This window comes from Platalea leucorodia (genome assembly GCF_965183815.1).
Source record: "Platalea leucorodia genome assembly, chromosome: 6".
NCBI classification, from domain to species: Eukaryota; Metazoa; Chordata; class Aves; order Pelecaniformes; family Threskiornithidae; genus Platalea; species Platalea leucorodia.
In genome coordinates, this window is record NC_138828.1 from 77,465,664 (window position 1) to 77,480,157 (window position 14,494).

General features: G+C 40.7%; 1 protein-coding gene across 1 annotated transcript in view; it reads right to left on the reverse strand.

Annotated features, from left to right (window-relative positions):
- Window positions 1-5,529: 5,529 nt before the first annotated feature.
- Window positions 5,530-14,494, reverse strand: part of NSD2 (nuclear receptor binding SET domain protein 2) — a 75,355-nt gene continuing 66,390 nt past the window's right edge. Inside the window, exons 15-23 of the mRNA XM_082315444.1 lie at window positions 13,841-13,997; window positions 12,913-13,118; window positions 12,358-12,461; window positions 11,831-12,100; window positions 11,619-11,735; window positions 9,490-9,631; window positions 8,646-8,752; window positions 6,839-7,043; window positions 5,530-5,928 (exon numbers count right to left, since the gene is read on the reverse strand). Of these exons, the coding sequence (XP_082171570.1) occupies window positions 5,660-5,928; window positions 6,839-7,043; window positions 8,646-8,752; window positions 9,490-9,631; window positions 11,619-11,735; window positions 11,831-12,100; window positions 12,358-12,461; window positions 12,913-13,118; window positions 13,841-13,997 (1,577 nt within the window). The 3' untranslated portion in view covers window positions 5,530-5,659. The remainder of the gene's footprint in view (window positions 5,929-6,838; window positions 7,044-8,645; window positions 8,753-9,489; window positions 9,632-11,618; window positions 11,736-11,830; window positions 12,101-12,357; window positions 12,462-12,912; window positions 13,119-13,840; window positions 13,998-14,494) is intronic.

The window sequence follows — 14,494 nt, forward strand, 5'->3', positions numbered from 1 at the left end:
CCTAGTTCAACCATCTGGTTAAACTGATGGGATTCGTGTTTTACAGGGATGACTTCAAATGGTGTAGGTGTTAACTGGTTAACTCTTTCTCTTTTTGAAACTGTTGTTTGCTATATTTTCCTTATCATGTTCTTTTTCAGGGTGATGTTTAGCTTTCTGCACCTCCTCCTCGTGGCCATTTGAGGTCTCCCCAGCATACCAGGCACTCAGAAATGCCCATCGACTGTAATGCAGCCAGCTTCAGCTGCTCCATGGCGTCTCTTAACCTTCCCCCCTTGTTGCCACCGGTCTCCTACAGCCAAATTCGTACACCTAGTAGGTGGTGCTGCGTAACCGCAGGCAGACCAGCCAGCTGTCACCCTTCGCCACAGCACCGTGCTTCACCAGCTCTACAAGCACTAGTAAAAATAGTATCTACTATTAAAAGATCTACGCTTTTAAATGAATGTGTGCTGAGGTGGAAGCAGGTGTCAGTTCTCACGTTTGCCTCTTCGCTGGGCTAGCAGTGCCGAGTCAGCTGGGGTAACCCAGCTGGCGGGGGGTTAAGTGGTTCCTGCCCTCAGCTGCTCACCCTCCTCTCCCAGGGGAGGTGTCACTGTGTTTAAAAAAAAAAATAAAAATAAAAAAATAAATAAAAAAAAAAAATATATATATCTCAGTTCTCTGATCCCTCTCAGCTATGTCAGATGAGTAAATGGATGGGCTGAGAGGTACATCATCATTGTGGTCAGACAGGTTGCCCACAGAAGCTGGGGATGCCCCATCCCTGGAAGTGTCTAAGGTCAGGCTGGAGCAACCTGATGTAGTGGAAGATGTCCCTGCCCATGGTGCGGGGCTGGACTAGGTGATCTGTAAGGGCCCTTCCAACCCAAACCATCCTGTGATTCCAATCTGGATCAGCAGCCACAGGGACAGGACCTCTAACCATACCCAAACTCCACGGCACGGCACGGGCAGAGCTCCCCGCGTCCTCCCCAAGTCTCTCTCATGCCATCGATTTAGTAGACAGGGATTAAGTTTCTCAGCTGGCAAAAAATTGTGGCTTTTCACAGCAAAAGGACACAGCCCTGATGCACAGCACCAGAGGATTTCAGCAGAGCAGTAATCCATTAGTATCAAAGCAATTTTATGAAACGCTCTTAAAAAACAACGCAGCTGCTGTCAGACGTGGGAGATTGCACCTGTGAAGTGACACCAGACCCAAACCGAAACCCGGCTGAAAAAACACAACGCAGTCAAATGCAGCCCTGACCAAGCAGGAACAGCACCCCTGGCAGGTAAACGAACCCAAGGAACCAGAGCTGGTAGGACTGGCGATTCCAGCCCAAAGTCCTTAAAGCCCGTAAAATTATGGGCGACAGAAAACAGCACTGTAACAGGAAAAACTGCTGCGAAAAAATGTCAATATATTTGTGATAAGCAACGCTGTGAAAACAAGCCAAAGCCCAATCAGTATCACCTCCGTATAAGCTTAAAACATTATTTCCACAGAGTCTCTTAGGGGGTCTGGAGCACAAGTCTTAGGAGGAGCAGCTGAGGGAGCTGGGGTTGTTTAGCCTGGAGAAGAGGAGGCTGAGGGGAGACCTTATTGCTCTCCACAACTACCTGAAAGGAGGCTGTAGCGAGGTGGGGGTCGGTCTCTTCTCCCTAGTAAAAGGTGATAGGATGAGAGGAAATGGCCTCAAGTTGCACCAGGGGAAGTTTAGGTTGGATATTAGGAAAAACTTCTTCACCAAAAGGGCAGTCAGGCACTGGCACAGGCTGCCCAGGGAAGTGGTTGAGTCCCCATCCCTGGAGGTATTTAAAAGCCGGGTAGACGTGGTGCTTAGGGACATGGTTTAGTGGTGGACTTGGCAGTGTTAGGTTAACGGTTGGACTCGATGGTCTTAAGGGTCTTTTCCAACCTTGACGACTCTGTGATTCTATGAGTCCAAGTCTTGGAGCGTAAGTTTTCACTATGAAAGAACTGCATTCCGTTCCCTCACTGCCAAACCACGCTTGCCTAGTACGCAGCATTTCACTTTTTTTCTTTAAAGAAATTGGTGCAAAAATAATTATATAGAGCTGTTTTACAAAAAAAGAATTAGCAACTTCTTAAATAACTAGGAATAAATTTTAATATTTAATAAGACACTGAAGTTTCTCACGCAGTCAGACATGGAATAATGTGACTCAACAATGTGGAAAAATCCCATTAATCGTCTTTCAAGATATTTTGCTTTTCCAAGTAATTAAAATAAAAAAAAACCTAAAAACTGACCATGAACACAAAGCTATTGAACAAAACAGACATTTAATTTGATTATTCTTCCTAGATTGTATGAAAATACATCTAACATATTCAACTGAAAACTGTCTCCATGCTTGCTCATGTGATAAGAGAACAACAAATTCTGAATTTGGCTATCGTGTACCAGCTTTGAAGAGTTTGCTGGAAACGGAAAGACATCCTTCTACTTCGATGGGCAAGACACTAAGTACATAATTTAATGCCACATAATGTGTCATACTTAGATGTTATTTAGGTGAATTTATAACAGAAAATCTCTAAGTTGCTGAATGCTAAAAACTATTGAGTTGCATCATGAGAAACCTTAATTTTTCAAGATTGTTTTCCCTTGTATTTGGAACAGTGGGAGAAGGATAATAGTGAAACAACTTTTCTTTTGTCTTCTTTTTTTAAGGAAACTTCAGCCTACTTTCCCAGTGCTGCAGAGTAAGGTACAGAATCCTTCATTAAAAGACACCCAAACCCACCTTTCCTGAATCAGAAACTAAAATTCTCCCAGACAACCACCTGAGTGACTTCGCTGAGCTCATGGGGTTACATGGTCAGTACCTACTAAGGGAGAACATGATCCACATGTCTTTTAAAGATCAATCTCCAAAGCATGGGATCAGCATGGGATCAGCAGAAGGAACGAATTCCTAGCAACTCAAAAGCAAACTCCCAGTTTGCAGCCTCAGTGACGCAAGCCTTCCTTGGCCCGAAGGGTCGCGTGGTAAAGAGCTGAGAAGAGGTAGAAGGAAGCAGAAAGTCAAACAGCCACTTGCTAAGATCTGTTTGTGTAAATTTAACATCATGAAAAGAGCGCCGAGAGGGATTGCTTTGAACGCCAAAGTCTTTATTTACCCACAGACAGATACAAAATGGGTGGCTGTCCTGCGTCCTGCTAAATGTGCTCGTGAGCCCACCTGAGAGGCAGGGAGTTGTAGGCTCCGCGACCGATCTTAAAATGGGTGGTGTTACTGCAGCAGTGCCGATCAGTAACTATTTGAGGTGGTGGCTTCTGGAAGTGGGTATCTGCCTCTTAGGACCTGGGGCATAACTGTGCCAGGGTGCCAGAGCTGTTACACCTATATATGAAGAGGAAAAAGCAACGAAACAACTAAAAAATTAACAAATTATAAAAGCAATGGAATGTAAAGGTAAAATTTTATAATAACTTATTTAAAGGTATTCTTATAAAGCCTTCCTTACATGGTATAGTATTCAAAGAATGGTCCCAATGACATCAAATTCCTTCATTTTGTTTAAAAGCGACGAGGAAAATCTTTCTGCTTTACTACCTGATCTCACTTTCCTCCCCTCAAGAACCAATATTAGAGAAACACACATAATACCATTTTTTGGTTTTGATTTTAGGCGCAGGCCTATGCTTCAGTCCTGGTATAACACATATCTATAGCAGAGGGAAAGTTTCCCTCAAAATCAATTAAGAAATCTTGATTTTTTTTTCCTTGAGTGCAAGGCTTGGCATACCACTTGAGAAAATGCAAACAGGTAACACTTCCCCCTATTTTGAACTGTGCTATTTTTTCAAAATTATTTGAAAAAAAAAATTAACCTTCCAACAGCGTTTATAAAAATTGATTAAAAGAACAAAGCGGTTTGGTCACAAAATAGAAACCAAAGAGTTCAGGATAGGGCAACGCTACATTTAAAACCTCTTTCAATTAATATCTTCTAATAAAACCAAAGTTTTTACCTGTTGGGAACAAATGGGGATTTTGATAATTCCAAAAACTAAATCTGCAATCAAATCCTGAAGAAATACTTTGGAAAAAACATACACTTTCATGATATAGCAAGGCTTCATTTTCAAAAGGGCTACACAGAGTTTCCGCACTATTAAAGGCAAACTAAGCTAGAACATACACAAATTACTAAATGGACATGAAGGCGCACATTGTGTTTACATAGGCTAGATAACAATGGCACAAGTCAAAACTTACTTGTAACACTGCCTAATCACACACCAATGACATGCACTGGGAAGAAAACAGGTAAAGACATTTTTCTTTACCGTTTTTTCCTAGTTCTAATATTATTTCCATCAATACTAACTCTTGTATATTTATCTCACTGCAAGTGTGAGAACCTAACGGGAGCAAAGAATTCAAAACAGCTTTGCTGACACAACACAGTGGCGATAAGATAGTTGAGAGCAGAGCTCCTAAAAAATTAAACACTGATTTCAAACAGTCTGTCAAGTCAAGTAGCCAGTTTTACACAAACTTTATCAAAAGGAACAGAGTCAGGCTAAATTTCACATTAAAATTGTTCCTTATGTGCTTCTTCAAAAATCTATTTCACTTTTAATTAGTTGTTTTGAATTTAGTTTTTGCACTTTAGTCAAGTTTCACCTTCCATTTCATCCATGGGGGTTTTTTTGTTCCTTGTTGGGCATTTTTTGCATTATCACAAAGCTGTAATGCTTGGACTCCAAGTATTCCAAAGAAATGTTTGCCTCTGCGTTTTACTTGACATTAAATAAAAAAAAAAAATCAAGTAATTTTTTTCAAATAATAGGTTTTGTAAGATTTATTTTTATTAAAACACAAAAATCCTAGAGTATTGGGCCTAGATTGCAAGACAATATCCCTTTAAATCCAGACTTGTACAGCTCTGCAAGATCAAGTCACTTCCACTTCGCTGGAATGAAATACAGGAAAAAACAGTATAGAAAAAAATCTCTCACAACGTAAGATTTCCCCTCTCTGGTACCGGGTGTGCCTTTCCTACCACGCACTATATTTCTTGGTGGAAGGATATTTAAAAACGTGTTTGTTTAAGAATCGTTGGGGAGCTATTTTATAAGAGCGCAAACAAATTGGTACGGGTGTGGTTATAGCGAGATACGCACCTGGATCATGAATGGCATTCAAGCACTTGCTCAAAAACACACAAGGCAAGCAAATCTCATTGGGACCACAGACCAAGCCACTTCATACTTAAAAGGACTTGAGAGCTAATAACTTCTTTCAAGGATATACTATTTTTAACATCTGTTGGTTGACAAATACTATCTCAAAAACCTATGTTTACGCCTACCTGGTTTGATTTTAACCTACCTCCAATCTGAAAGTATTTTGGAGGGAACCTTTTACATTCGTAACAATTCAAGTGTAACTGTAATGCTGAGTAATAAGTTTGGTTTGTCCTGAAATTTTCTGAACTATGCAGTTCGTTATCAGTGCAGAAGCAGCAGAAGACTGCTGTGGTTGGCTCAGTGGATTTATAAAAACAAAACAAAACAAAACAAAAAATTCCCCCCCATGTAACCTTTACAGAATATATGTAAAATTGTGTCCTTCCCTGGTCATATTCACAACTTATCTACAAGATAGTGTTGGCAGTAGAAACTGCAGTCCATGACTATTTGCATTCAGCTCTCATCCATCTGTTCCTCTGCTTTCTCTTAGGCTTCAACTTGTTCAGTTTTTTGCGGGGTTTCTCAGTCTTCTGATTTTCAACAGAATCCACCCCAAGAACATGTTCAGAGCAGCATAACTGTCCATTCAACATAGAATTTAGTACTGTCCCGTCTTGGTGTTCCTTGCAGAAAGAATTTGGGCAGAAGTGGCAGAAAGAAACAGAAGGTTTGCCACAAACATCACAGTGGTGCCAAGGACACTCCCACTTTCCTGCCATCAAAAACAAAGCACGCGTTAGTAGGGAGTAAAACGGGTCATCGTCTTTTAAAGTTTTGTGTTTTAGCAGCTGAACAACGCGTGACTTTCCTGACAAAGCCAGGTGAGAGGGCAACTACTGTGGCTAATCTCAAAAAATCAAAATGCTACATCATACTTCTAAAGCTCAACTGACAGCAGTAAGTAGCAGACTTGACATCCTTTCATTTAAATACAGCAGCAAACTCCAGCTAGAAAATTATTCAGGCTTTACTCAATAGCATTTTGCAGAACCTGCAGGCTGGTAGAGTATCCAAACATCCAGTCAACTGCTGCCTACCGTTACAACCCTCACCAGTTTTTTGCACATTTTGCTCAGGGATGGCTGATGGGCTTTACCTACAGACGCTCTTTTGCCCCAGCATATTTTACCAGTCCTTGTTTTACTTGTTCCTGGGATAACAGGCTTTGCCTGCCTCACTTCTTCATATCCCACCTGACATGGCTGACTGTGGAACCAGATAACTCCTGTGGTATCTGGAACGGCAGCCTGATGTCTGCTGCCCTTAATCTCCTACTCGCCTTGTTCCAGATGCTGCCGTTATTCTTTTGGCTTGAACTCAACTGGCTTCATGCATTTCTTAGATATAATCAACTTTCCTGTGACAGGGCCACAGTGCTCCTACCAAGTGAAGTACTCCATTACCTACATTTGTAAAACAAAAGGTTCATTCTGCCAGAGGCAGGAGCAAGGCCATCACTTTGTCTCCATACTCAAGAAGAGCTCCTACATGATGCACAAACGAAGTTCTTACCGTATGACAAGAACGTTTGAGAAGACACTCTTGACAAAGTTTCAGTGCAATAAATGTGGTACCTGCACAAGTTAGTTATTTACGTAAGTTTAAGAGGCCAGCCGACTCACCAAAAGGACGTTTCACCAAACCAAGACAGGAGAGATGATAAGCTTTAGTACAAGATTTCCTGTCGCACAATACCAGCTGGCCTCCATCACCACAACGGAAACAATCGTCTTCAGATTCTTTCTTCCCTTCATTTTTCGTTCTGCGTCTCCGTGTTCTCTTTTTGGTCTTTTTGCCTTTTTCTTCTGAGGCATTAGTGGAAGAATTCTAAAAGAGTAAGATGCAAATCTGTAAATGTCAGTTTTGCAAAGGAAAAACATCACACAGCCTAGCAAAACTGTTGGCATGCCTGGCAGACCGTGCACACCGGCAAAAATTTGACTTGGTTCAGACCTCTCCAGAGCCTCACAGTGCCTATCTGTGTTGATAAAAAAAACCACGGTGACCCTTGTAAAAAGTCATCTTGAAACCAGAACTTGTCCCTACAATCCCTTCCTATTGCAAAGCTCCTCCACTTTCTTATGACTGAAAAAAGGTCTTCCAATTTCCAGTCTAACCTACTTGCAGCTAATTTACCTCCATTTTGTGCTTGCACCACCAATCACTTCAATATCCATTTTTCTCTTCCAGTTGTGTATACTCATGCTGGAATTATTAAAAACAGCCTCCACTTCCCTTCTTTGAGGAACGGGCAGCAGAATTTCAGGAACTGTAACTCTGCCCATAATGCTAGAAAGAATATACCGAGACTTATCCCTGTTTCAGTCTGACGGTCTGCTGCTTGCGCTTCAACCCTCCTTCACCAAATAATGTAAAATTCATTCTGGATGTTTTTTCAACGTCCCTACCATCATTCCCTCCCCCTCACCCCAGTAATCATTAACTACTTTCTTTAAAATTAGCCCATTCTATCTACCAATGCAGACAGCCCTGCAAAACTGAACTGTAACATTTCATTTCTTCGTGGCTGGCTGCATAAATTGATCACAAGCTTATGTGAAACCCCACTTAAGCCTCTCCCTTAACAAAAACCAAAAAACTATGCGAATTCTGGAGATTTTAAGTCCATCCTCTGAAGCGCCTGATAGTGAGCAGTGTAAAGGACCACATGAAGGCACAGCCTTTCTACATCCACAGGTGAGATTTCTTTCTCTTGGGAATATACTTGTGCCTTCCCTCACACTCCTGTGCCAGCCCTTCAGGAAGCCCCATCAACTTCTCCTGGATGACAGGTTTAAAATTAACCTGACGTGAATCATACAGGCCATTTCTTGACATAATTTGGCATCATTTTTTCCTTTATGTCTATATTTCAAAACCCTTTTTTTAAATTCTTCAGTTCAACTGAAAGATTTTTAACAAATCTGAATAAAATAATCACATTTTAAGGTTTAGATGGGGGAAATATAAACTGCAATGTCAGAATAATCTCACTGGCTGTAGTTAGGCTAATTCTTCGTCAGTTCCTAGCTCCTATAACCCTTCCCCTCCTTCATACTTCGAACGGGACTGGGAAGGTTATTCCCTAGTGCCTGTAGCTAGTCGTATTTCTTATTCAGGACCTAAACTAATTGATTTCTCATAGGAGAAAGTGGGAGAAAATATTTTAGGGTGTTCCCAAAAGCAGTAACTACTATTACAGCATAAAAATGTATTCTTTAGCACCAAGGTGATGTTTGGCAAAAGAATGTTTCCTTCTTCCCAGCAAGGGAAACAGTAAGCCTTTTCCTCAGAGGACAGCTAGCATCTGTTTAAGCAGCACCAACCCTTATCATAACATAAAACTGGTCCACCAACACATACCCCGAAAGAAAAAAAAGGTTAGTAGTTTGACAAGACACCGTCAAATTCTCTTGACATATTACTTGCCTTTGGTCTGTCCCCAAGAAATCCACTGCAGTTTGGGGCACCACATTTGCAGACTGTTTTTTCATTGCCCAGACAGTCAAGGTTGTAATTAAAAGTCAGCTCCGTCCCTGAGTGAGATAAGACATACCCTTTCATGATGAAGGACAAGGTAACGAAGTCTATCAAAATTATTACAAACAAATAAAGGTTTCATTACCTGTCTTCTGGTTTTGTACTTGCTTGCTGATCTATTATCATAGGATTTTCCCCCTCTTTACTGCTCGTAAGCACTGACAATAATTAACTAGATGCCAGCAGAGCATGATGTCTTATGAAATTACATTTTAAAATAAATTCATTTGACTTCACAAAACTGTGCATGCGTCTCGTCTACACAAACACGTTATATATATCCATATATCCAGACAGCTAGATATAGCTATAAATTTATATTGATATATGTGTGTGTGTGTGTGCATGTGTGTACACAAACCAGAACATATATATTTTTAAACATCCTTCTTGCCCCACTCCTTAAGTTTATTATCATCACTTGAAGAAAAGATACAGAAATATCGTTTGAGATCTCTAAAACAAAAACTATGCTCGACAACACAAAGTGAATGCACAGATACCGACTAGGGGTTCTTCGGCGTTCCCTTAGAAGTAAGCAACAAAAAGCGGCCATGGGATTTGCTATTAAGAAACATTAAACCAAAGGCAGATCACAAAGCATCTCTTCCACGTACTGAGCTCTCTACAAAAATCTTTGCGCTGAATCAGTTAAACCATGACCATCCCACTCAGAACTGCGCAAAAGGTTTCACTTAGGGAATTAAACCAAACCCAACGTAAGCTGATATACCTGCAGGAATATCGCACACAGCAAACAGGCCGACACGAGTGTCTCCATTTACTGTCCATTTTAGAGTTTCACAATTTGGTTGGCAGCTGTGATTCATAAAACGAGAATAGTTTCCTTTGGGGCCAGCATCAATAATACGGTCCTGGAGATCAAACCAGCAAGAGAATGAATGTTTTTTCTCCCCCTCCCCCTCAAACAAACAAACAAAAAAATCCATAAATTATTTCAGTAGCTGCATTCAAAACAGACATGGTGTTTTCACCCAGAAGCACACAAGCAAACCGATGGTCCGTGTTGTATTGAAAACTGTAGTGTCTCATGTGGCCTGGAATGGGACACTCCCAAAGCAATACTCGTGCTCTAGCTCACATTTTCCCAGAACTCATCTCAGCCACGTGGCAGGATAAGCGTTCTTGTGAGCACTGTGGTGGCCATGGTAAGAACCCCCTCCCTCCAAAAAGCCTCAAAACTCAAACTCAGTCCATTTACCTTTCACTTTGCATTCACAAAGCTGTGACGCATTTACAAATACTGTGCTTTATGGTATTTACCAAGTCACTGCATGATTACTTGCAGAGATTACCAGTTTCTCACCAGCTTTCTTTCCCCAAATCAGCCTAGTTTAAACAAAAACAAGCTCTTGGTAAACTAAAAAAATCCCATCCCTACACACAATTGCCTTTTAATTTCTATCTCCACCAAACATACCAGACATTAACAAAATAAAACAAAGTCTTGAATTAGCCAGAAGAATTTTGAAACTGTGATTTTTTTGCAGGGCTGCTTAAGACAGCTTTGCTTATTTATGAACAATTACTATAGTTTCCTTCTAACTTATATTTATAATGCACCTGTATGATTGTCACGACTGTGTGCGCATACGTCCAGCCACGCTAGCTGCACGTGCAGCTCAGCCTCATAATGGCACGGGCATTTTTGAAAGACGGAACCACAAGGATCATTTATTAACTACGGCAAGAGTCAAATACGTGTTTGGTTCAGCTCCTTAACACGCTGACATTGTGTGTCAGTTTAGTAGAGGGGTGAGAAACCGAAGTGTTCAGAGAAACATGGTTTCATCCTTCTTAGGTGGTAACTCCTGTGCAGAAACTCCTCAGTTACAGGACTAATGAAAACAGTAGCTGTGGAAATACAGAGCAGGACCGTCTCGGGCAAAAGAAAGGTGATTAGGACCGAAAAAATACGCAGGACTGACAGCCAACTCTTGTTTTTCTCCTAGGTAGCTGTTTGGGCACTGAAGCAATATAATACACATAATCAATACCCCCTACTGTCCAGGTTCTCCACTTTCTTTCCCTTCTCAGGAGCTAAAATACTCAGAGGTGTGCACAGAAAACCACAGATGCTGGATTAATTTGCTGTGTTAATTAATCTGCTGGATTAATTTGCTGCGGAATCAATTTATGAAGTGCTGGCTGGCTCCTAATGCAGATAGTGCTTTCAGAAAGGGGTTTCTACAAAAGCACAAGCCTACTTTTGCTATAAACAAAGAAAAGGACAGATAGTTGCAAAAAAGATTCAAGGCCCAATATAGGACACAGCCTCACAACTATATTCCACACTACTCTCAAGCGAGAATTTTTTTTTTTGTTGTTGCTGAAATTTTAGTAAAAGGATTGCCAACTAATTCTTTCAGCTGTATCACTACCATTTCAAGGTCAGGTTACTATATCGTTGTCATTTCAAGGCCAGGCTGGACGGGGCTCTGAGCAGCCTGATGCAGTTGAAGATGTCCCTGCCCATTGCAGGGGGGTGGGACCAGATGGCCTTGAAAGGTCCCTTCCAACCCAAACCACCCTATGATTCTATTTCCTGAAACGTCATACTTTCTTTTAAGACTAGGCAGATAAATACTTTTGCTGTACCTGATTTCAAGCAGAAAAGCACAATTTATAGACCTTAATATATACTTTATTATGCAGTTAGAACTAATGAGATGCATTATATATATAGAAAGGAGCAAGCAGGCACAGAAGATACAACACTGAATATGTGAAACTGTGGAACATCACAGGTAGCAGAGCGCCCTACCAAGGTGATCAATGTAAGGAAAAGAGATCAAAATAATGTTACAATTAAATAACAGAAGAAAATGTAAAATACTCTACCTTATCAATAGTAAGCATATAGAAGTGGGTAATGTCATTTTCATGTGCATATTTGATTCTTGCCATACATTCCTCTTCATCAATCAGCTCACCGACATACTCATTCACAAACTCTCCCTGAAAGATACCAAGTATCACTAGTAAAGTATATACCAAACCCACAAACAGCGTCGCAAGGCACCAATTCTTCGCTAGGCAAGAATGATTCATACCTTTTTAATGTCCCTCTTAGCGACCAGACCCCAGCCTTTCCCATCGGTTTTGATGATCTTTGTCTCAGGGTATTGACGTTTTGTAAAGCACTGGTTTTGGCACCGTTCTCCCGCTGGACAAACTTGGGGATGGCATTCGTACATCAGCATCCGATTTAGGCACTCGGAATCAAAGCCACAAGGGTTTTCATCTGTGGGTTTGCAGTTGCACTTGGGAATCTCAGAAATGTCAGCAGTATATATCTGCACTTTACCACAAGGTTTATTCACCTGAATAATACATTAAAATAGTTCAAACATCACTTTAAAACATTTGAATTTATTCTAAGAGTTATTACAGTGGTTACTAATTTAGTTTCGCAACACTAGATGTTCCAACGGAAGCAAAATTTCATCATCTCATGACTCTAAAAACACAATTACCAGCACATCATTACAACCTCTCCTCCCCATCTCGCCATTCGGCTCTTCCTCGCCAGGGCTGGCTTAGACCTTTGAGTATCCAGCGTAACTTCCTCAAACTTTACCTTAATATGCTTGTATGGTGGAGGTTTACGTTCACTTTCTTGGGTTTCTTTGGCTTCTCGCTGTAGCTTGATTTCTCGAAATCGAGCTTCAGCTTCTTGCAAAGCTAAAAAAGATTGTTGTATCAACAGAAATGCTAGAAAGAGGATTACTCCCCCTCAATTTGACTTGCTCATTCCCATGTGGGTTAAAGAATCATCTTCTACTTCCTAGTCCCATCGTTCAATTTTCTTGCAAACAATGCTTCTGGAGTGTTAATACTCTTAACAGATGTACCAATTCTACTCTTTCTGTCTCCCAGTTACACTCATTATTTCCTTCCCGGAAAGTAAAAATCACCAGAAAGAATTTCAATTAGATGCTGGTCTTTGACAAGCCATGAAAATAATGCTTTCATTCAAAGTTAGTAATAATTAATGACTGTTGCCCCGGACACCAAACAATTTTTTTAATTCAATATTGTAAAACAAATGTACAAAAACAGTCCCAAGGCTACGTGTGAAGAAAGTAAAGCATGCGTATCACAAGATTATTTTTGTTTACTTTTAGTTAGGTACCATTTTTGAAGACTTTTCCAATTCCTTTGATCCCCTGGTATCTACTGCCTCTGTCTCCCTCCATATAAGGGAACACCCGTGCTTGGTGCGTCCAATAGTAATCCTTAGAACCAAAGAAAAACACAGGAAATTCTCCGATTTCATGCTTCATTTTCTGGATATTTGGGGGAACGTTTTTCGGATGGCAAACTTCTGCCGGCCACCATCTAGCACAGAAGTACAAATAAAAAAAATACAGCATTTTAGTCAAGCTCTTTCTTTAAGAGACAGTTTAACAAAATCACCCTAAGCAGCAGTAACTGATTATTATTTCCAAGGTCCAAATGGATTTAAAATCCTTTCCTCTCCCCACTCACTAGGCAAGGAGAGAAGACTGGACTAGAAAAGGAAAGCCCGACACTCAAATCTGGGGGACTTTTGCCTGCCTACAAGATAAGCGTACACATAAAGCTCCTTGCATCTGGTTAGCAAAACCATCATCTTTAATAAGGTCTGCAATCACTGTAATTGTCAAAGATCAAGAGACAGCTGATAATAGCAATTAATGCTTGCTAGGATAAACCCCACCCACCTCTCTCACTCAAATCTCAATGAAATGTAAAACACTGACAACCTGAGTGACTTATCTCCCAGCCTGCAAGGTAGTAATTTAGCCAATTACAAGTTATACCAGCTTAATTATTTGAAGCTATCTCTGAAACAAAAGGGGCTGAAGGCTCATACGCTGGAAGCAGATGTCAGAAGACGACAAGGAGTCCTGTACGAGTAATGCCTTGGCAGCGAGCAACAATGAAGGAGATGGGGTCCCTAGTTCGCAGAGGAATGAGAAATCTGCGTGCAGCAAGGCTGGCCTACAGAAGCAACCGACTGTATGATCCTTAATTAACCATGCCAGTACTGTAAAACAAAATAAATCCGTTCATCAGACCTGTAATTTCCCAGTTTAACCCAAATAATATCCTGGAAATGGAGTTTCTTCCCCGCCCTGCAGTCATTGCAGTACCAGCTCCCATCTGGCATTTCAATATTCAAACAGTCTGGGTGAAACGCTGCAGGACATGACTCGCAGCACAACAAGCTTCCGCCTTCGGAGAGAAAAAGAAAAAAAAACAAGTTGGAAAACAGCAGGACAAAAATAAAAGTTTTGCATTCCAACCAGGTTCGAAGCAGTGCGATACACATGTGGTAGGTTCAGTTAGAAAATAAATGGTTAAAACCTGCTGGCCTGCAACAAATACATATAATTTAGTTGTGTACAAAACCCAAAAGGTCTGTACTAATTTGAATGCCAGGCAGACTTGCATTAGTAATACATACAAAATAACAAGCAAGCTAGTGATAAAAAAGCCAGAATAATGCACTGCCAATTATAATTACTTTGTTTTACTTCAATGACTACAATATATTTAACATAGTTTAATATATATTAGTATTTCACTGTATACAAGATTTTAACAACAACAGATTTCTCTCATGTTTTTTTTCCTGGGGGGAGAGGGAATGAGGTTGTTAGTTTGTTCCATGAATTATCAAGTGGAAAGTTAGCTGCAGCTTAACAAGCTGCTATGCTGCATGTTAATTT